The following is a 22,500-nucleotide window of genomic DNA, read 5'->3' as shown; positions in this document are numbered from 1 at the left end:
TATTTGGTCATTTTATACAGCTTCAGAAACTCATGTGGGGGATTAAAACATAGACTCTGGCCAGTAATATTCTTACCTCCATAGACCCTCCCTAATGTAAATAAAATGGTCTAATCGTACACAAATTTCAAGGTAAAAATGTGTCCTAGTACTGAAGGGTTAAAGTAGGCAGAGTTTAAAAGACACCCAAACGTGAATTAGCTTGTGCTTGATACTTTTTCTTTTATAGGACAGATGAAATAGTCTAATGTTGCCTCTGGATCTTCCTCCTCTTTTGTGCTTAACTTAACACCTTCAGTACCATGACGCGTTTTCATATTTATTCTGCTTACTACTTGGTGATTTAATGCAGCTTCAGTAATTTATGTGGGGATTAAAAGTAAAATTCAGGCCATTAATCTTCAGACTTCCATAGAGCCTTCCTAATGTAAGTTTTCATATTTATTCTGCTTACTACTTGGTGATCTAATGCAGCTTCAGTAATTTATGTGGGGGATTAAAAAGTTAAAATTCAGGTAATCAATCTTGAGACTTCCATAGACCCTTCCTAATGTAAGTAATGTCGTTTAATCATACCTTAAACTCATGGCAAAAATGTGTCCCAGTACTGAAGGGGTTAAGAAAAGAAGAAGAAAAAAATGTTTGAGAGGAGGAGGGAGTTTTTAACATCATTTCCATAGAATAGCCACGTTCTGTCCCTCTTTGTGTTCCCATGCATAGTTATTACTGTATGTTGTGTGAAAGAAAAGCATAACAATAAACCCAGAACTTCTAAATCCTTAAAGTTTTCATTGCTAATCATACTGTGATACTTGTTACTTCGCTTATCCCTGTTGTCCATATGCGATTTTTGACTGGTCCAAAGTACGCCTTGAAATCACACTCTCAATATACACTAGATCATTATATTTAGCGTGAGAAGCCGTTGAAAATAATGGTTTGGGATTTGTACTCTGAAACATTTCCTTTCTTTCTTTTATTTATTCATTCTTTTTTTTTTTCATTCTACGCCCCTCTAATTACTTCCTCCTTATTTCCACTCACCTGTTCTCCTATCAAGTTCACTCATGTTCTCTTCGCGTGTGTCGTGGTGGTGGTGGTGGTGGTGGTGGTGGTGGTGGCGGCGGTGGTGGGAGATGCAGAGGTGTGATGTGAGGCTTGTGACACTCCCATGCACTCTTGATTAGGTAATGAGTTGCTTGTGCTTGACGGCTTTCTCTCTCTCTCTCTCTCTCTCTCTCTCTCTCTCTCTCTCTCTCTCTCTCTCTCTCTCTCTCTCTCTCTCTCTCCTCCTCCTCCTCCTCCTCCTCCTCCTCCTCCTCCTCCTCCTCCTCCTCTCCTCCTCCTCCTCTTCCTCTCTTCCTCCTCCTCTCCTCCTCCTCCTCCTCCTCCTCCTCCTCCTCCTCCTCCTACTACTACTACTACTACTACTACTACTACTACTACTACTACTACTACTACTACTACTACTACTACTACTACTACTACTACTACTACTACTGTCATTACCACCATCATCATCACCACCAGTATCTATATTCATCCCAAGTAGTAGTATCACAAAGGTCAGCGAATCTCACGTTTACAAATAGAATAGGAATGAATTAAGGGAGTAATGAACTTTATGATTTCAGCGAAGCCCAATTAAGAAGGTGACGAAATATGAGTAAGAGGAGGTACAGTACATAGGTGCCCGTTGCAGTTTCATTTTTACTTTTAACATTTTGTAGAATGCGATACTCCATACTTTGATCAGCTGTGCGTAGTAACTAACCATCACCACCACCACTACCACCACCACCACCACCACCACCACCACCACCACCATCGTCCCTAAGCAGTCTCATTTCCCGTGAACTGCCGCGATAAACAAAAAGGTCATAGATCAGTGCAACCCGAGCTCACGCCCTCCTATGGCTGGCTTGTGGGTATGTGGTGTTTGGTAATGCTTGGTTCGTGACTCGCAAGACGTGGTGATCGGTTTAGTCACTCACTGCCTTCGCCTCTAGCATACTTTGACTTATGCTTCCTCTTTTGTGTTCTCTCTTCGATCATCATAAAAGACTCTGCTGTAATTTTGGTGGGTATTTTTGAGAGATGGAGCGATGTGGTAGTTCAAATATGTCTTGTCTTCAATAATAACGAAATAGTGCTTCATTATGAGAAAGACTATTAACCCATTCAGTAGCATGGCGCGTTTCCATACTCATTCTGCTTACTACTAAACAATTTTAAGCAGCTGCAGAAGCTTATATGGGGAATAAAATAGTGAAGATTCTAACCATTAATCTTCTGACCTCCATAGACACTTCTTAATGTAAATAAAATCATCTGATCATACCCAAAACTCATGGTACTAAAAGCGTCCCAGTACTGAAGGGATTAATAGCGTAAGTTGTAGGGGTAGTTCAAATCTTTACAGTGTCTGTAGATTAACCCCTTCACTACCAGGACGTGCTTTCATACATAGTCATTCTGTTTTCTATTTTGGTACAGCTTCACAAACTTATTATGTGGGGATTCAAATAGTGAAAACTCAGGCCATTAATCCTTTGACCTCCATAGACTCTTCCTAATATCAATAAAATCGTCTAATCACGCCCAAAACTCGCAGTAAAAATGTCTCCCAGTACTGAAGGGGTTAATTTGTGCTCAACACCTTAGATATCTTGTAGTATTATTCAAATTGTGATAAGCAGTAGAAGCCTTTGGTTTTTCTTTCATTATACAATTGGTCTGAGGATGCCAAAGATTTGAGTTTTGGGTTCTTTGCAAGGAAAGAGTCTGAAATGGTGTAGGCTTACTAGAAGGACATTATATTAGCAAAAGTAGAAGAGGAAAGAGAGAGAAAGAGAGAAAAAAAAACGATGGATTTTCGGTGTAACTAACTTTATTTCGGAGCTGTCAGGAAGAAAAGCTCAAAACAGTGATGGTTTGCGCAAAATTAGGTGAGATTGATGAAATAATGGATGATTATTTTGCCACCGCAAAAAAGAAAAAAAAAAAAAAAAAAAAAATAAAATAAATAAATAAATAAAAATAAATAGATATATAAAAAAAGAATAAATCACATGACGCTGAAATTATGTAGATGAAGTAAGTAAGATCATAGTCTAGATGCAGTAAGAACTAAGCTTAGTCGTACAGGGTCAGTGTGGCTCAGAGTGATGTGTTGCTGATAGGAGCGACGCCACCACGCAGGGAGGACGGTTGTATATGTTTCGTGCATATCATGAAAAGTGAAGCCTTGACAAATTACCAGGGAAGTTTGACCTCGAAATGCAGACCACTCGGGGCAAGTAGGCTGAGATGGATGTGTGCTGAAGGCTTTTTAGTGTGCTTTTCTTTAGCTAGCGAAACATGACTTGCAGTTCAGGAAGCGAGAGGAAGTCAGGGCTTGGTACTATTTACAGCATAATGGATCAACTTATAGCCAAAGGAGGTGAGGAGTAACATCATGTGAAGCTTGGAAATGTTTTCAGGCTTGGATGGTCAACGTAGTGGAGCAATGCCTGTGGAGTGTGGTGAAGGGCATCGAGGGCAGGAGGAGCGCCACCTGAAGCAAGGGTGGATTGGAGGCAAGGTGATGAATGAAGTGTGTTGTAATTCTAAGGAGTTCATTCTCCTTCGTTTCCCTGAGTTAAGTGACTCTCCTCACAGGGTATAGTGGCGAGGCAGGGGCTTGGTGTAGTCACTGTAGTGGCTGGGTTTAGCCGCTCTGCTCATAACATAACGAGGATAATGTATCTCCTTGACGCGGGGCGAATGTCTCTTGACACTCCCCTCAAGTTGTGGCTGCGTCTCACTTTGCTGAAGTAAATGCTTTCTTTGACACCGCATTGCATAATACAGTTACGTAAATCACCTTCAATCCACATGCATGAAAACATGTTTACATGCAAACTGCAGGACTGGTGCTTGTTGTTGTTGCTGGGTGCTTCTCCTCACTCATGCAATATAGTTAGTTATGTCATAAGTCTTGAATGCCATACTATTTTAATTTAAAGATTATTTAACTATCACCTCGAGATATTGAAATAACAAATAAAAAAAATGTAAAAATACTATGTTGAAAGAGAGAGAGAGAGAGAGAGAGAGAGAGAGAGAGAGAGAGAGAGAGAGAGAGAGAGAGAGAGAGACTCGCATTTTCAGTAGTATTTTTGACGCCAGGGCATATCTCCCTGTGCACTGTTCATCACGTGCATCGTCGAGAGAAGAGTTTGATCTTTACTCGAAGTGCGGCAGTTAACTCGAATGTAACTTTCTTTGAGGCGTGAAACGATGAACCATTAAATAGATCAAATAAATTGGATTTTTTAAGATCTCAGCATTTTTATCTTAACTAACAAACATTTTACACTATTCTTTATTTTCATTAATGTCACAAGTTGAGGACGAGGAAGAATTCTGAGTTTTAACTTTTGAAATTTTCTCAGGTAGATCAAGCCAAATCAGAAACTTAATCGGCTGACTCGATTCCTTCTGTTCTGTTTTAGGAGTGACATTTTAAGTGTTCTCTCTCTCTCTCTCTCTCTCTCTCTCTCTCTCTCTCTCTCTCTCTCTCTCTCTCTCTCTCTCTCTCTCTCTCTCTCTCTCTCTCTCTCTCTCTCTCTCTCTCTCTCTCTCCCTGTGCCCTTACCCTGTCTCTGACGAAAGAAAAGAGAAAGAAAAGGAAATTTGGCAAGGAAATGATGAGTAACAACACGCGTGGCATATTGGGTCAGCATATGTTTCTTACTTTCCTTTTATTTCTTTTCTCTCTTAATTTAATTGTATACATAGTATTCAATCATACCAGTCCATTAGTGTCGGAAGAAAAGCTAAATTTGTAGAGGAAGATATTTTTTTCGTCATCTCTGTTTGGTATGTTTTCTTTGTCTTCCTTGTGTTTATTATGTTCTCAAGTTGATCATCTTTCCAGCAGCCCGTGACAACAGCAGACGCAAGAGGTTACATGGAGAGTGAGGCAAGGCAAGTGTTTGGTCACGCCCTTGACGGCAGACCACGATGGGCTGACCTTCACTGAACCTTTAACGTGAACCTCCAGCCAATGCTTGTACACCACCACCACCACCACCACCACCACGACCACTACCACTATTACCATCACCATGAGTACTAACCTTTACTCCTCGTCCCGGAATATGTAAGTGTTACTCTTTTTGCCTTTTAGAACGTGGTTTAGTCTACGATGTGGATGGACTTAAAACTATTTTTTTTTTCATTCATAAGTAACTATTCTTTTCCTTCACAAGTAACTATTTTTTTTTTCACTCACAAGTCTGAAGATTTATTGAAAGACTAAATAGATTGATTGATTTCGTGCTATGACAACTGGACCATACTTCTACAGCCATGAGAAATGTGAGCAACGTTCTGCGCTTGGTGTATATTCATTTTCTGCTATCATATTGTTGATTTCTCGTATGTTGCATCGGCACAGTACATTAGTTGAGGCTTTCTACATGTCATCTGTGCATCTGATCACCTTAGATAGTAAATATGAGTTAGATGTGCGCAGTTACTCGTACATGTAGAGAGAATGAGAATATATTTGGCTTCGTGACGTAATAGAGGTACATGTGTTGCGCTTGTTCGTATACTGGTTGAGACACACTATACTCACACACACACACACACACACACACACACACACACACACACACACACACACACACACACACACACACACACACACACACACACACACACACACACACACACACACACACACACACACACACACAAAGATGCCGCCTCGTTTGGAAGCAGAAGGTAGGAATATTGTGGTTTGAGTTAACATCTTTTTCTACTTAAGTCTTAGTCCTGTTGTAATTAGATAGTTCGTTCGTCTGTGGGTTTATTTGTGAAGGTTTGGATTCTCTGTACCGCTCAATGACTTTTTCTTTTAATGTGTGGATTGTAGGAGCTCATGTCGTCATCCTGTGTCTTCCTGATGCCGCTACAATGGGAGACAGGGCTTTGAGCAGCTTGGTTCAAAAGGAAATAGCAGATTAGGTTATTATTTTATTTTAATTGCAAGGCTCCTTCTGCGGTATGTGTCTAATATATAACATTAAATCATGAATAACAACAACAACAACAACAACGACAACAACAACAACAACAACGACAACAACAACAACAACAACAACAACAACGACAACAACAAACAAGAGGAGCTGACCCTATAGACGGGCCATCGGAGAGTAAACAAGATTGGCCAGTGATGCGTGAGTCACAAACAGTTAGGTCAGTCACTCTTCACACACTGTACTAAGTGTATTGCACTGCATACATCAGTGCGGACAGTATTCAGAGAGCAATATCCTCAGATCCAGCCTTAACAATTGCAAGAACACCCTAGACATCACAGCCGCCGTGAGCAGCGAGGTCACCACCACCATAAAAACAACACTTGCAGTAATCAAAACGATGATGTATGAGAAGAACAACAAAGTACGGATGGATGTAAGCAACGTAGACAATAATGAAAACAAAGGCTGCTTCAATTATATATATATATATATATATATATATATATATATATATATATATATATATATATATATATATATATATATATATATAACTTTCTCTCATCCCAAATTGCATCAACTTCCTTGATGCAAGAGTTAACCAGTATTCGCAGTCTTTCATTAATTTCATTGGTAAACCCTGGAACACCCTACCTGCTTCTGCATTCCCCGTCTACTTATAATTTCAACTCATCAAGAGGGAGGTTACAAGACACTTTTCTAATTTTGATAATCCTTTCATCTCTACTCTTTGATGACTGATGTCTTCAGTGTGACTTTTTCATTAATTCTTTTTAAGCTTTTGTATCCCCAGATTTGTCTTATAGAAAAAAAAGGAAGAGCTTATGGGTAGAGGGAGAGGAAGTATAAAGGTATCGCAGGCCAAGGCTCAGGGAATGTCCACGCAGAGGGTGACGGAGTAGAAGGTGAGGGGACTGCTGGTGTTGTAAGCGTGGGAGAGAGCTCGAACGTCGCTGTTGTATGCACGACATTCCTCCAGCCCTGCGATCGTCGTGTAGGTGTCGAAGGTTTCGTGACACACCGCAGTACTCGGGCTTGTGTTCACCTCATGTGTGCACACCTGTAGACCACGAATAGAGGCGGTGTTAGGGGGTGATAGGTAGGGATGCTGGTGTTACCTATGTGCTGGGTGTGCTCCTGTGTGGTGATGGTGGTGACATACTTGCTTCTGTTGTTGTTGTTGTTGTTGTTGTTGTTGTTGTTGTTGTTGTTACTGGTATACTACTACTACTACTACTACTACTACTACTACTACTACTACTACTACTACTACTACTACTACTACTACTACTACTACTACTACTACTGCCACAAAAGGAAGGGAAGAGAAAATAGGAAAAAATGGAGAGAGAGAGAGAGAGAGAGAGAGAGAGAGAGAGAGAGAGAGAGAGAGAGAGAGAGAGAGTTTCAAGGTCCTTTCCCTGACCTTGAACCACTGATGTGTGTGTGTGTGTGTGTGTGTGTGTGTGTGTGTGTGTGTTACAGTGTCAGTGTGTGTGTGAGTGTGTGTATTTCCTCGAACCCCAAATATAAACACCCCAGTAATAAGGACCTAATGAAGCATGCAACCTTCCTTTCAGTACTGTCCAGCCCCCTGAGTCCCTGTTCTATTTATTGCCCATCTGTTTCGTATCGCAGGAAAATCAGTGTCACTATCAGAGAAGCGGCCATGAGACTGCTCCCTCTAATTACTGATGATCGGAGAGAAGAAACAGGATGAGAGAGAGAGAGAGAGAGAGGCGAAGGATATTCAGTTTCTACTTTAGCCAAAATAGTTTTCGAATATTTTGTCTCGATGAAGGTAAAGTTGAGACTTAACGAAATTTGGAACAGTTGGTATGCCTGATAATGATGACTGCTAGTGGCACATATAATAATTTTCTTTTTAGCAATCCTAAACAGTTTTAGTCATAAAGAAAATAAGCTGCGAGTACTGAAAAGTTTTGCTATTTGATTCCATGAAATTGTTTTGCTGTGAGTAGTCTTCCAAAATCCTCATCTTAGCTTATGTGAAACTATGATATAAAGCTAAGAAGAAGCTGCAGTATTTTATAGGTTGGGCCACACTGCCAGAAGAAAAAAAGTCCATATCTTTATTAAAGCCACTTACGAGTATGTTTGAATGATTTGTGGTGAAATGTACTGCGTAGGGGAGAGATATTTCAGAATGCGTTGTTTATGTTTTCAGAATGATTGCTGCCCAGAGAGTAATCTATTTATTTATTAATCTTATTCATATTTTGTGTGTAGTGTTGGTTTGAATCTTGATGCCATAAGATCTAGTGAATGTCATATCTGTTGAGCATATACGAATTTTTGTATAGTTAATCAAACTTCTCCACATCAATATTCTTATAACGACCCCAAAAATAATCTAGGGACTTGATACGTGAAGTACTGGGTATTTTCACTTTGTTCTATCGATTTACTTACTCATTTACTTTATATCTGAAACGATCATTAGATTAACATGTCCTTCTAACCTTGGACAACTGTACTACACTAAACCCACCTCGTATTTGAAGCTGCAGTCTGGGTTAGCAGATTCCCAGGCGATAGTGACGGAGGTCTCTGTGGCATCTATCTCACGGCCGCTAATTGGAGTCTCCGGTACTGTGGGGTGGGGGGAGCATGAAAGGAAAGACTTAGAGAATGAGGACAATAGATAATGATGATGATGATGGTGATGATGATGATGATGATGATGCTTTGAAGTTCTGTGTAAAGAAAGATTGTTTACCGGAGAAGAGGGCTTAATATGATGTAACACTGTTATGTTGGAGGTTTGGTTAGTGAGAGAAGTCTGCAGGGACGATGAAGACAGTTAAATCAGGTTGTGGAATAGCAATTTTTTGGGTTAAGGAAAGACGCTTCACTGAAAGGAAATGTCTCAGAACTGCTGTTTTGTGGATTCTTGGAAGTAGAGAAGGGAATGCTTAGGGAGAAATGGCATGGAACGAGCTGTGTTGCCTTGAACTTTGTGGTGTGGCAAGGAAGTGTGATTTATACGACGGCGGTGCATAAATGTGTAGTGTTATAAATTTCTGAATGAGGAAAGGAAGGGGTTCTGTGATCTTTGTTGGAAGGAAAGAAGTCTTCAGGATAATGACATTGAGAGACATTGCTGCGTTGAATAGTCATGAAGTCTTGTTTAAGCAAAAAATAAGTTAAAGATATTGTAATTTGGTATTATTTTCGAGTTAGCGGAATATATACAGAAATACGAGAGGAGCCTTTGGTCTTTTGAGGTTTGAGGCAGGAAGGAAGGGATTAAGAGGGTGCCTACGTGAACAAGACAGTGGAGAGTGTGAGGCAAGAGTGGAGAGGGAGGTGGAGGAGGTGCCGGAGGAGGCCATGTGGTGTAATGATGTAACTCCACCTTCTCCATTCCCGTCCCTCCTCCTACACACTTCCTCCCTGATTCTCTTTTTTGCATTCTTATCTCTCTTCTGCAGCAGTGGTAAGAATCTACGAACACTCCTTCTTTTCCCTTCATGTTCCTTTCTTTTGTCTTCCTTTCACCACAGAGAGACAGACAGACAGACAGACAGGCAGACACAGACAAGCTCCTTCACATCCCAATATTTTCGCCTCCCTCATCGCGTCCTCACTTTTCCTTGCTATTCCTCATCTTCCCCTCCATTCTCTTTCCTCACGTCCTTACTTCACACACCTGCACACACACACACACACACACACACACACACACACACACACACACACACACACACACACACACACACACACACACACACACACACACACACACACACACACAACTCTTTATTGACAATCTTCTCTTAGTGAATCCTCTGCACTCCCTCCCACATCCTCCTACTCTCATCCTACCCTCTTTTACCACTCCCTCCTTTCACTCACTCACCCACTCACCCGCATTTACTCATCCGCACCTTAACACGATTAACTTCACTTCATTTCACCTCTGGCCTTCCTGTAGTTCCCACATATCTCTGCACTCTCGCCTTTCCCTTCGCCTCTTACCTTCCTCCATCGTGGTGCCAGTAGTGGAGCGCCCCATGCCCTCCACTGTCCCACCCAAGTAGTAGAAAACGGGATTCACGGTGAAGTTATGTTTCGTGCAAGGCTCCAGGTAATTAATGTGATCAGCGCACGAGTCCTGTAGATGTAGAGAATGTGGGAATATAAGGGAAGCTGCGATAAGGTTGCAAGTAATATTTATACATGTCTATTTTCCATCCCTATTTATAAGTCTATTGAGTGTCCTGAATTTCTCTCTACTAGAAATGCACGAATAACTTAATAACTGAGTTTATCCAAGTCGTCTACTGAATTATTTTGAGAAATTTTCTCTTCATGTAACAATTTTATTTATTTATTTATTTATTTATTTATTTTTTAGATCTAACTACATAAAACTTAAAATCTTTTGCTTATTTTTTTCTATGTTCAAATTTCATCTCCTTTATACTTAATCCTTCAGTACTAGGACGTTTTTTTTTTTTTTTACCACAAGTTTTGAATACGATTAGAGGATTTTATTGACATTAGGAACGATCTATGGAGGTCAAAAGATTAACGACCAGAGTCTTCACTATTTTTAATCCCCGCATAAGTTTCTAAAGTTGTATAAAATCGCCAAATAGTAAGCAGAATAAATATGAAAACAAGTCGTGGTACTGAAGGGGTTAATCTCTAGATCTCCTACTCAGCTGAATCTTCCCGTCCTTTCCTCCTCCATGTCTCCCACGTGGTACCCAAATCTTACCTCATGACAGGGAATCTGGTGCAGGAACTGACCGTCGAGCCACAGATTATAATGGGACACTGGGACGCTGCTGTTGCTGATGTTCCAACGCACCGCCAGCCACGTGTTTCCAGCCATCTCCACCTCGAGGTAGTAAATGAGACCTGAGGAAGAGAGGAGAGGGAAAGGAGACGTACGTTACTGATTGTAGTTTGCGGGCGTTTCAAGTCTTTATTTTTATGATTATGTTGATTAAAATTGCTAGTGTTTTGAATCCGTGTCTGCTTTAGGGTGTCTAGGTATTTTTTAATGTATCTGGAGTATTTCTAGTCTATCTACATAGGGTGTTTTGAGTGCCTAGGGGTCTTGTGTTTATTTAGAGTGGTTTTTTTTTATTTAGCGTGTTTGGAGTCTATCTTTGGGTGTTTAGTCTATATAGGGTGTTTTTCAGTTTCATTTCCCGTAATCAATACCTTTACTATCCATTCTTCATCCCTCTCTCCTTTGATATTCACTCCTCTAGTATTCCCTTTCTGCCATCCCTGACTTTCCAATCTACTCATAACACGTCAGTCTCGTCAAGCACTTCTTGCCTTATACACACTCCGCTTTCCCTTTTCTTCACATTTCATCTCTTCTCTTATCAATGTCTATTATCTACCTCTTCATTCCCTATCTGTCCTTGATTTACTCACCTCCCAGCTTGCCCATGTCAATCTCGTCACAGTCGCCAACGTTGCCAAGGGCATCCACGCCTCGAATCTGGACATGCGTGGTGCAACAGTCGGTCTGGTACTGCATGTACACCTCAGAGGTAGTGCCCGGCGGGAAGTTCGGGACTATCATGTTATGTTCATCAGGTACAGCGGTCACCAAGTACAGTCCTGGGGGGTGAAAGTTAAGGCTGAGAGGTTAGGTGGTGGTTGTAAGTGTGTCTGGATGGAAGTGGATATTTAGGTTTATATCAGAAATGTGTGAATTTAGCAGAAGTGTATTTGTGGAATCAAGTGGATATTTAGCGGTCACCAAGTACGATTCTGAGGGTGGAAGTTGAGATAGAGAGGTGAAGTGTAAGTGTATCTATGGAATGAGGTGAATATTTGAGTCTTAAGGATTTGTGGATTTTTTAGAGATGTGATTATAGAATGAAGTGGAAATTTGAGTCTGTTTTGGGGATTTAGATCTTTTCTTAAAATGTTTTAGAAGTAATTATGGTGGTTTGGGATTGTCTGTATGTGTTTTGGGGAATTGTTTGAGGTTTATTTGGTCAGAGTTTGGTGATTTTTTCGGTCTATCTTTAGTGTTTTGAGTTTTTATCAAAGGATGTTTAGCCAGTGAACGAATACATGGGCTACTGTTTTTCAGGGACGGTTGTATACATGCCTCTACCTTTGAATTAGTGACAGTTTCCATAAAAGCGAAACACACACACACACACACACACACACACACACACACACACACACACACACACACACACACACACACACACACACACACACACACACACACACACACACACACACCTGAGCCATGGTCCTGCAGGGTGGCTGTCACATTCCAGTTTTTGGTTGAGCACAGGCCGTTGTTTGTGAACCCTGCGCAGCTCGGCATGTGGTCCAGCACGCAGGTGGGGGAGTCAGTGTCCAATAGCTGGTGGCGAGACGATACAATTAACCTTGATTGTTCTTGGGGGTTGCGTGTTGTGTATCTGGTCAGGTTAGGCTGTATTTGTGCTTGTTTTGGAGGCGTATATAGAATGTTTTGGTCAAGTTCAGAGTCTTTTGGTGATATCTAAAGGTGTTCTGGTTTCATTAATCCTTTCAGTACCATGACGCGTTTCCATATTGATTCTGCTTACTATTTGGTGATTTTATACAGCTTCAGAAACTTAAGTGAGGGATTGAAATAGTGAAGACTCTGGTCATTAATCTTCTGACCTCCATAGACCTTTCTAATGTAATAAGATGGTCTAATCGTTCATAAATCTCAAGGTAAAAATGTTGAAGGGTTAATGCATGTTTTGTGTCTTTTATGGCGTTTTGGGTCCATCTGGGGTATTTTAGGTTATTTGCAGGTGGTTCGAGGTTTATTTAGGGGTGTTCAGATTTTCTTAGTATTTCCAGGGGTGTGTGAAGTGTTTCGAGTCCAATTAAAGCGTTTTATATCTAGCTGGTGTGGTTTTAGTATAATAGTTCACCATTGTCATGACATGTAACTCCCCTCCACTGATCCCTGGCAAACGCACACAGCGTGGGTAAATAAACGTACGTACCGTGGGAAGGACGAAGAAGTGTGTGAGTGCAGTGTTGTAGGAGAGTTTCTGCACCTGGCTGCGGGCGGTGACCAGTACAGTGCTCACCTGGCCGTGGGTAGCCGTCGGAGGTACCTGGAAGCTCACCTCCACTAGAGCTGTCTGGTTGTTGGCGAGGAAGACCCTGGGAAAGCAGTGTGCTGAGGGGATGTGCTCGAGTCGAGTGCGGAGGAGCGGAGGAGGGCACTGGGATTATGTGTATATGGTATGTTATGTACTCTTATGCATTCAATAGTGCGTGAGTTTGTGAAAGTGGTGAGTGAGCATCGGTGACAGCAGGGCGTTAATTAAGACAATGGTTGCAGTCAGGGCCAGCGTTACCTACTACCCTGATGGTTGGTAAAAGATCCGTCTGCTTGTCTACCTGTCTAATTATCATTTGGTTTTATATCTATCTTTATCTGTCTAACTATAGATCAGTCTATCCTCTTATCTATCAATCTATCTATCTATCTATCTCAGTCAGTCTTTTCATTTATTTATTTATTTATTTATTTACCTATCAGTTTATCAATCTATTTATCTATCTGTCTGTCTGTCTGTCTGTCTGTCTGTCTGTCTGTCTGTCTGTCTGTCTGTCTGTCTGTCTGTCTGTCTGTCTGTCTGTCTGTCTATCTATCTACCCTATCTATCTATCTATCTATCTACCTACCTATCTATCTATCCATCCATCCATCCATCCACGTGTGACCACCAGCATGAGGCGGCGGGCCTTGTACCTGTGTCTCACCTCTTAGGATTGATGGTGTCCAGGAAATTAAGGTCGTCAGTGACAGTGATATCGAAGTTACTTTCCAACCCATAGTTCACCACCATGAACTTGGCTGTGGCTCTTCCTCCAGGCGGTGCTGACAGGTCGTCCGTGGTGGAGAAGAGTTCTACCAAAGTCTCCACAGGCCACACCTCCACAGGCATCTGTCTTGCCCATGGGTTGCCTGAGTGAGAAGCAGGGTTGTTTTGGAGTTAAGGCAGAATGCGTGGGTTGGCAGAAAGTGTGGCATTGAATGAGGAAACTTTATGGAAGGAATAGAAGTTAATGTGTGCAGACTATCCACACACTTTATGGAAGGAATCTGTAGGAGTTGATGTACATAAATGATTCACGCACGTACGTAAGGGAAGACTATGTGAGTAGGCAGGAAATGTGGCATTGAGTGAGAGAACTTAAGGAATAGAAAAAAAAGGAGTTAATGTGTGCAGGTAATCAAACATTAAGGTAGAAGAGGAAGAAGAATGTGCAGGTTGGCAAGGTGCGTAGAATTGAATGAAAGAAATTTTTGGAAGGAAAAGAAAGGGAGTTATTTCGTGTTTCATGAGGCAAGTACGTACATGTTCCAAAACCAGAGACTCAGGACAAAAGGATGTAGGAGCAATCACGGCGAGATAAAAGAGCGGAAATTAATTGAAAAGACAATAACAACACTAAGACTAAGTAACAAACGATGCACTCAGGAAGAAAAGATCATTCAATAAGTCTTAAGAAAAAGTAAATAGATGAAAATAGGTAAATAAGTAAATAGATAAAAAAAGAACAAGTCTTCCTCTGCATCATACCTGAGACGAGGTAGCCGAGAATCCTCACGTAGAAGGGGTGGTCGGGAAGCGGGGAGGTCCACATGTAGGCTTGGTCCTTCACTGGCGGAACGTAATCGATCTCTCGCAGCACATCACCTTCCTGGAAAATGGGAGGGAGGATCGAGATGTGGGAGGACACTTGTGAAGGAGGAGGAGGAGGAGGAGGAGGAGGAGGAGGAGGAATTACCAGGGATCAAATTAACAAACAAACAAAAATTAAGCAAAAGAAGTAAGAAGAGAGACAAATAGATGAGTAAATGAGCAGATATGAAGACCGACACACAGACAAACAGATGGGTAAAGGGACGTGTATGCAGAGAGAAAGACAAACAGACAGACAAACAGACGAACCTTATCAATGAACTGGACACCGGACACCATGGCCACTTTGCTCTCAAGATGTCCCACCAGTGTCACCTCGAGGTAGTAAGGCATGTCTGCAGGAGGAGGAGGAGGAGGAGGAGGAATATAGTGGTTTATTATGTGCTTTTCATCAGTCATTAGCTCACACATCTTTTTGACAATACAATGCAAAACTAGATTACTGAGAGAGAGAGAGAGAGAGAGAGAGAGAGAGAGAGAGAGAGAGAGAGAGAGAGAGAGAGAGAGAGAGAGAGAGAGAGAGAGAGAGAGAGAGAGAGAGAGAGACAGAGAGAGAGAGACGGAGACAGAGAGACATGGACAGAGACAGAGACATGTAGATAAATAGATAGAAAGATCACCTTAACCTAATACTTCCACTAACATTACATAAACACTCAAAGCAAACACTTCACTACCACTCACTTATAAGCGGCTGGCCTTCCGTGGGTCTGTAGTGCGGGTGGGGCGGCGTGGCATCCAGCAGGGAGAAGGAGGCGAGAAGTCGAGGGAGGAGGTGGCGAGGACTGTGACGGTGAGATTGTTGAGTGTGGAAGCGTCCAGGCGCCACTCTCCGTGCAGTGGTCCCGTCCATCGCAGCGCCTTGAAGTGGGTGGTGTAGGTGATGAGCTCCACGCCCGCCACCTCCAGGGTCGTCGAGTTCATCACGTCGTAGACCGTCTCTGTGGCAGGAGTGAAGGAGTATTCAGGGTTGTGTTGGTGGTGGTGGTGGTGGTGGTGGTGAGGAGGAGGAGGAGGAGGAGGAGGAGGAGGAGGAGGAGGAGGTGGAGGTGGAGGAGTTGGAGGAGTAGGAAGAAGAAGAAGAAGAAGAAGAAGAAGAAGAAGAGGAGGAGGAGGAGGAGGAAGAGGAGGAGGAGGAGGAGGAGGAGGAGGAGGAGGAGGAGGAGGAGGAGGAGGAGGAGGAGGAGGAGGAGGAGGAGGAGAAGAAGAAGAAGAAGAAGAAGAAGAAGAAGAAGAAGAAGAAGAAGAAGAAGAAGAAGAAGAAGAAGAAGAAGAAGAAGAAGAAGAAGTAGGAGGAGGAGGAGGAGGAGGAGATAAATAGCTAGACAAGAACAAGAACAAGGAGGACAAGAAGAAAAAGAAAAATAACAAAAACAAGGACAAGAAAAAAAAAGAAGAGGAAGAATAAAAAGAAAAAAAATGAAGAACAACAGGAGTAAAACCATTACCAACAACGAAAAGAAGAGGTAGAAGATAAAGAAGAGAAAGAGAAGGAAGAAAAATAAGGGAAAAAATAGATAGAAGAGGAAGGAAAAGAGGTGGCGCTAACATAAAGACTTGGACAAATTCAGGAAATATGAGCAGCAGATTTCCTTTCCTTGAGTATGTGCTAAGAGAGAGAGAGAGAGAGAGAGAGAGAGAGAGAGAGAGAGAGAGAGAGAGAGAGAGAGAGAGAGAGAGTATTTCTTAAAGATTGAGTACAAAGAAATACAAAGGAATACAAAGGAAAGCCAAACAACAACAGACCTGTTGGTCCTTTCGAGGCTGTTTGGTAACTACTTCTAACTGGCTACAGATAAGAGAGACAGGACAGTACAGGAGAAGAGTAGATATGAATGGATTGAAGGAAGAGCAGAAAGAGGACGAGGAGGAGGAAAAGGAGGATGAGAATGAAGCACAGAAGGACAGGATGTGAAAGAGTCAATGGTGAAGAGATACACTCGAGAGGAAAGAGTGAAACATGATAAGCGTAGGACTACAGTGAGGGTGCATGAAGTAGACAGCAGGAAGTACTGAGGTATAAACTGAAGAAATAACTGAGGAAAAGCAAGTAGTTTTTTTTTTTTTATGCAAGAGGAGAATCCGGCCAAGGGCAAGAAAAGTAAAAAAAAAAAATAAATAAAAGTCCCCTTGATTGCCAGTTCCTTTAAAGATAAAAAAGAGTTAGTCAAAGTCAGGGACAAATGGCTTGAAACGTATTGGTATATTGTGATGTCAAAATACTTCAGCTTAGGTGAGAGTAGATTAGGTTCAGTTAGGTAATTTTGTTTAGTTAAGGTTAAGGTTAGAGTAAGTTTATTTAGGTTAGGTTGGCATAGTTTTGATCTGACGTACTTCCAGAATCGGTGAGAATTGCAGCGCTAAGTTCTCCAGACAGGCGAAGCTGAAAGTCCACGATTGTGTCATCGACTGGAAAGGACACGGATGTCATGCCAGACCCTTCCTGGTGCGCGACCATGACCTGAAGCACACAAGAGGGAACAGCGGGTTACAAGACAGCGTAAGGGCAAGGTGGACTGAAGAACTGTAGTCGCTGGATGGAGTTTAGGGGTACAGAAGGGTGATTTTTTAATGAATAGAGCGGGACGATTAGCACGGAGAGACAGAAATGAGACAAATTGACCAAACATTTACACTAGCTGACAAAAAAAAAAAAAAAAGAAAGTGTCGCTGATAGAAAAACTGTGTGACTGGCATATAGTTGAAATACACTATGCTACTATTACTATTTCTGTACGAGTGAATTTACATAGAAACAAGAAGCACACCAACACAGAGATGAGTAGGTAGTAGTGTGTGGTGTAACATCATAATTCTTACCGTAGAAGTCTCCACGCCGCTGCCCATGATGCCCACAATATCGCTGACATCAAACTTGGAGGCGCTGATGAGCAGGCCTCCCGTGGCGTCCGTCAGTCTGCGGAAGTCATCAATTGTCGTGATCAGATCCTTCTCCGTCCGGGGTCGCTTCTTTTTCCCGACGCTTTTGCTCTTCTTTTGCTTCTTCGGTTTTCGCTTCTTGTCTTCAATGATGTCGCTTAGAATTATCGTCACCTGGTTGGGGTAAAGCGTAGGTGTACATGTGTGTGTGTATGTGTGTGTGGGGTGGAAGGGATGAGTGGGTATGATTGCGCGTTGGTTAAAAGGGGAAAAAAAAAAGTTGTATTTGGATAAACATTAACAAAACTTGATCTTTCTTCCTCCCTTGATCTTTTTCCTCCTCCTCCTCCTCCTCCTCCTCCTCCTCCTCCTCCTCCTCCTCCTCCTCCTCCTTACCTTGTTGTTCTGCCGCTGTGCCTGGCTGACGATGCCGGGCATCTTCTCCCCGTCCTTGCCCACAGCGTCCGTGAAACAGAACACGTCCCCGTAGTCCGGCGTCTCAGCGAGGGCCAACTGCAAGCGCACATTAAAGGATCACACACACACACACACACACACACACACACACACACACACACACACACACACACACACACACACACACACACACACACACACACACACACACACACACACACACACACACACACACACACACACACACATACACACACACACACACAGTAGACACATGAATTAGTAGCGGGACTTGAATGTGTCGAAGAATGTCCCTGTTTTTTTCCTTCTTTCCTTCTTTCTTTTATTCTAATTCTTCTTTATATCGTGTGGGAGTTGATGGAAGAACAAGAATGAGTCAAGATGAATTGAAGACACCTTGATATTTTAAGGAAATAAGAGAAAGAAATGTTTCCCAGATAGAACAATATTGGAATTTAGAATGATCTTATCTGAAGACGGTGGTTGTACAGCGAATATATGTGCAGTAGGTACCTAAAACACTTATAGGCTTAAAATTACACTGGATAAAGATAGTTTCATAATTAGGAAAATATACGTAGGCTAACGCTTATCACCCGCATAAACACACACACACACACACACACACACACACACACACACACACACACACACACACACACACACACACACACACACCTGCAGACCACACCAAAACAGCTCAGGATAATCTCCGCCACCAAACGCAGTCAGATTCCTCACAGCCATGAGAAACTCGGCGCCATCCGTGGTCTCGAACACCGGCCCGCAGTCTGTCAAGGAAGCAGAGCCATGAGGGAGGAGTTAGGAGAAGGAGAGGATTGATAGAGGACGTCAGTAGTGCGATTGTGGAAGATGGAATGGGGCTCTTTTTTCAAACCTTTCACAGAGACATGAAACAAATAGCAACATCAGAAGCAATGCGTGAAGTCCTTTAAGTCTTTAAGAATATATTTTGCAATTTCTTCCCAGTTTAAAGATTAACTGTGGCTGTAAAAGAAGTAAAAAGGTGTCTTTGAGTAAACAATAATTCAGGGAAAAGAGCAGCACTTAGGAGCAGTCAAAGGGTGAAGACACTCGTTATGAAAAGGAAAGCAGATAAATGAGATGGCATTATTAAAATATGCTGCATTCACATTCCATTACATCTCAAAGTTATGATCCTACTTGTCGTGACTAATCTTTCAACTCTCTTGCCCTTGATAATAGTCATGTAACTTTTCTTTATTATTTAAGAATTTACGTAATCTTATGTAGTCCTACTGAGCAAGAACAGAACTACGGACATTAAAAAGCTGCAGTTACTCGATCACTTTCTCTCCTTGCTGTCACTGCTGTGTTCGGAAATTATACTCTTAACTTCCACCGAACGACTACATTGATCTTGAAGAAAACATTTTATTCAGAAGATAAATACAAACAATCCTGGACCATATCTCAACCAAGAAAGCTAAGTGAGTCTCCACCTTCCCTGGTCTCTGTTCTCTACTCACCGGGGTCATTGAATTGTGAGAGGATGTACTTCTCTGGGCTGGAGTTGTTCACGATTTCCTCCACCTGCGATATCACCGCACTGATATCGTCACCCATTGAGCCTGTGGGAGGAGCAAACCTTGAAGTGCCGCTGAGAGAACTGAGGAGTCACGAGGAAACATAAAAGGAAGGGAATGTTTGTACAGGCAAAGTTGTGGAGAAGATGGTGACGCAGGAAGAGGAGGAGGATAAAAAGGAGGAAAGGAGGAGGAGTAATCAGACTACTTGATGGATTACCAATAGAATCACGAAAACACCATTAGAAACATTATTAACCTACGTACATTATAGCCTATTGAAATTCAAAAGTATCCGTAGTAAAACACAGAAACGTTAGCGAATACAGAAATGTTTCAAAGTGCTGACGGCTTACCGGTAGTGTCAACGACGATAGAGAGTGCAGACCCGAGATACAAGTCAAAGAGGCGACGGTACTTGTCGAAACCCACGGCGTTGAGGACCTGGTCGAGGTAGTGCTTGGTGGCCAGCACGGCGAGCTCCGCGGCCTGCTTGTGGAGGTCGTGGTGGGGCGAGAAGCAGGAGTAGGGAGTGTCCTTGTTGATGCCGCCTAGTGCTGGCTGCAGGGAGCTCTCATCCTGCGAGCCTCCGTGACTACATTTGCCTCCTTGATTGTGAGAGAGGGAGAGAGAGAGAGAGAGAGAGAGAGAGAGAGAGAGAGAGAGAGAGAGAGAGAGAGAGAGAGAGAGAGAGAGAGAGAGAGAGAGTATTTACCCATTTGAGTTTAATTATATACTCGCGTTCATAATATCGAGTCAAGCTCATAATACTTCGTCTTTTCATGTCCAGGCACCACACACCTTTGCACACATGCATACTATCAGCACAAGCTTCATTAGACATGTCATGTGTGCGTTCAGTCAGGAATAATTGTGTGAAAGTCAGCAAAGGTGAGGAGCAATCAGAGACACACCTGTGGTAGGCTTCGGCACGAGTTCGTCTTTGCCTATATCAGTGTCGTAGGTGTAATAGCCGCTGGAGAGACCCGCGCTGACCTTTACGTTGCCTGAACATGAACCCTGGCGATGGAAAGTAAGTGAATAAGATGGTAAGGGTACAGATGAGGTAAGGACAGAAAGAAAGCTACTAGAAATCAGTCAGCCTAAACATAGTAGTAATCTCTTTATCAAACGCCTATACTCACATGTTATCCCTATTTGTGAATTATTCTACCCGTAAGGATGAAGGACGAAGGAATTGATGGCGAGGTGTGAGGAAGATGAAGAGAATGTTTTGAGAAATATCGCTGATATCTTAATATCACCGTTACTTATCATTACCACAGAAAACAACGGCAGAGATGATTTTCTTTCTTTTTAACTTGGGAAAATAGAAGAAAAGGGGGAATACACAGGAAACATATACTACTGAGAGAAACTGAAGAAATAGAAGAACCAGATAAATGCTCCTGATCTTTCCCCCCAATTATTGTGTATGAATGACAGCATGTCCATCTTATTTCTTCATGGTGAATTCCACCAGAAGAAGATAAAGAAGATGATGATGAAGAAGAAGAAGAAGAAGAAGAAGAAGAAGAAGAAGAAGAAAACACCCATACTAACTAGTCACCCCACAGCCTGTAGTAGTACATTATCTAAAATACATATATGAAGACGGGAACTTTGAACTCCTCAATAGAGAGACAGAGAAAGAACAAGTAGCCATTCAGTGTTGCGTCATGCGTGATCTGATCGTGACGGAGTCTGGCTGGGGTTTGACTACGAGTATATGCATCGTGATGGAAGCTCGAGGCGTTCATGGGGATGCTTAACATACTCGTGTGGTGAAAGTCATAGAGGTAAGTGAGTACAGAAGGCCCTAGGGAGCAGCGTGCCTCACCTGCGGGCTAGGACAGGGCGTACACACATCCTCACTGGGGCCTGCCAGAGTGCCAAGGCTGTGCCCAGGCAAGCCCAGGCCACTGAGGATGGCTATGTTCCCCTTTTCGATCCAGGTGGAGTGAGAGTAGAAGTCCTGGATGGAGTGCAGTGAGGTGCCGAGGAGAGAGCGGGCGCCGGAGTAGGATTCCTGGATGAGGATGGAGGAGAGGATCTGCGGGAAGCGTTCCGACAGCTTGTTGTGCGTGTTGTTCAGCCTCTCGGCGTCGCTGTGCAGCTCTGGGTTATACCTGCAGCGCCAATAGGATTAAGCTCACTTGTCTCTAACTATTTGCTTAGAATTTAAACGCATTTTCCTCTAATACTTGTGTCCGAGGGAAGATATATACTGTAACTGCCATAATACTGTTGTATATTCAACTCTTTCTACTCTTGTTGCTGGGAATATGAAATCATTACTCCCTTCCCATTTGAATGGGAATTTTTCAGGGAAGTCAATCTTTTGATACCTTCGGAAAGGCTGAAACTTCACTTCTACTCTTGTTTACCATCGAGACGAGATCGTTTTCTGTTCAAGACATGGACTGACAAGTAAGCAGAGGCTAAAGAAAACCTGCGACGTCACCTGAGTTTGTACGAGGAGTCTGTGTTGATATTAGACGTGGCGATAGAGTTGACGGCCTTGATGAAGCGCGTCGGAGAGGCGGTGCTGCCGTAGTAGAAGTGGAAAAGCTGGCTGAGCGTGGCATCCTCGGGCAGGTAGAGACCCGGGTTGGATGCCGGAGGGAAGGCCAGGAAGAACTCACGAATGTTACGTCTGATGCCCTCCTGTGTGATCCACTGGTGGTCCCGGTACACGTCCGAGGCCTGGAGAGAGAGAGAGAGAGAGAGAGAGAGAGAGAGATTAGTTCATGTACACAATTTGGAAATGGTTACTTCTGCTTGGTCATCGCGGGACGTTTCTCACTGAGCTATTAAGGAGACAAAGATGAATACCAC

General features: G+C 42.6%; 2 protein-coding genes across 2 annotated transcripts in view; both read right to left on the bottom strand.

Moving 5' to 3' along the window:
• Positions 1 to 6,014: 6,014 nt before the first annotated feature.
• On the bottom strand, positions 6,015 to 17,122 carry LOC123520518. The gene is made up of 12 exons (XM_045282842.1): positions 17,111 to 17,122; positions 15,461 to 15,717; positions 15,026 to 15,111; positions 14,654 to 14,774; positions 13,830 to 14,034; positions 13,061 to 13,223; positions 12,312 to 12,438; positions 11,481 to 11,669; positions 10,807 to 10,949; positions 10,062 to 10,197; positions 8,572 to 8,672; positions 6,015 to 7,119 (listed from the first exon to the last, which is right to left on the bottom strand). The coding sequence occupies exons 2-12, from the start codon at positions 15,627 to 15,629 to the stop codon at positions 6,928 to 6,930; spliced, it is 1,632 nt and encodes a 543-aa protein (XP_045138777.1). The 5' UTR covers positions 15,630 to 15,717; positions 17,111 to 17,122; the 3' UTR covers positions 6,015 to 6,927.
• A 142-nt stretch (positions 17,123 to 17,264) lies between these two features.
• The window catches only part of LOC123498169 (von Willebrand factor A domain-containing protein 7-like), a 6,183-nt gene continuing 947 nt past the window's right edge, over positions 17,265 to 22,500 (bottom strand). The window contains exons 2-10 of the mRNA XM_045245336.1: positions 22,127 to 22,329; positions 21,503 to 21,791; positions 20,577 to 20,682; positions 20,019 to 20,219; positions 19,606 to 19,707; positions 18,773 to 18,885; positions 18,053 to 18,154; positions 17,597 to 17,830; positions 17,265 to 17,309 (exon numbers count right to left, since the gene is read on the bottom strand). Coding sequence (XP_045101271.1) covers positions 17,265 to 17,309; positions 17,597 to 17,830; positions 18,053 to 18,154; positions 18,773 to 18,885; positions 19,606 to 19,707; positions 20,019 to 20,219; positions 20,577 to 20,682; positions 21,503 to 21,791; positions 22,127 to 22,329 — 1,395 coding nt within the window. The remainder of the gene's footprint in view (positions 17,310 to 17,596; positions 17,831 to 18,052; positions 18,155 to 18,772; positions 18,886 to 19,605; positions 19,708 to 20,018; positions 20,220 to 20,576; positions 20,683 to 21,502; positions 21,792 to 22,126; positions 22,330 to 22,500) is intronic.

This window comes from Portunus trituberculatus, chromosome 47, assembly GCF_017591435.1.
Source record: "Portunus trituberculatus isolate SZX2019 chromosome 47, ASM1759143v1, whole genome shotgun sequence".
Taxonomy (NCBI): Eukaryota; Metazoa; Arthropoda; class Malacostraca; order Decapoda; family Portunidae; genus Portunus; species Portunus trituberculatus.
This window is presented reverse-complemented; position numbering and strand designations above follow the sequence as displayed.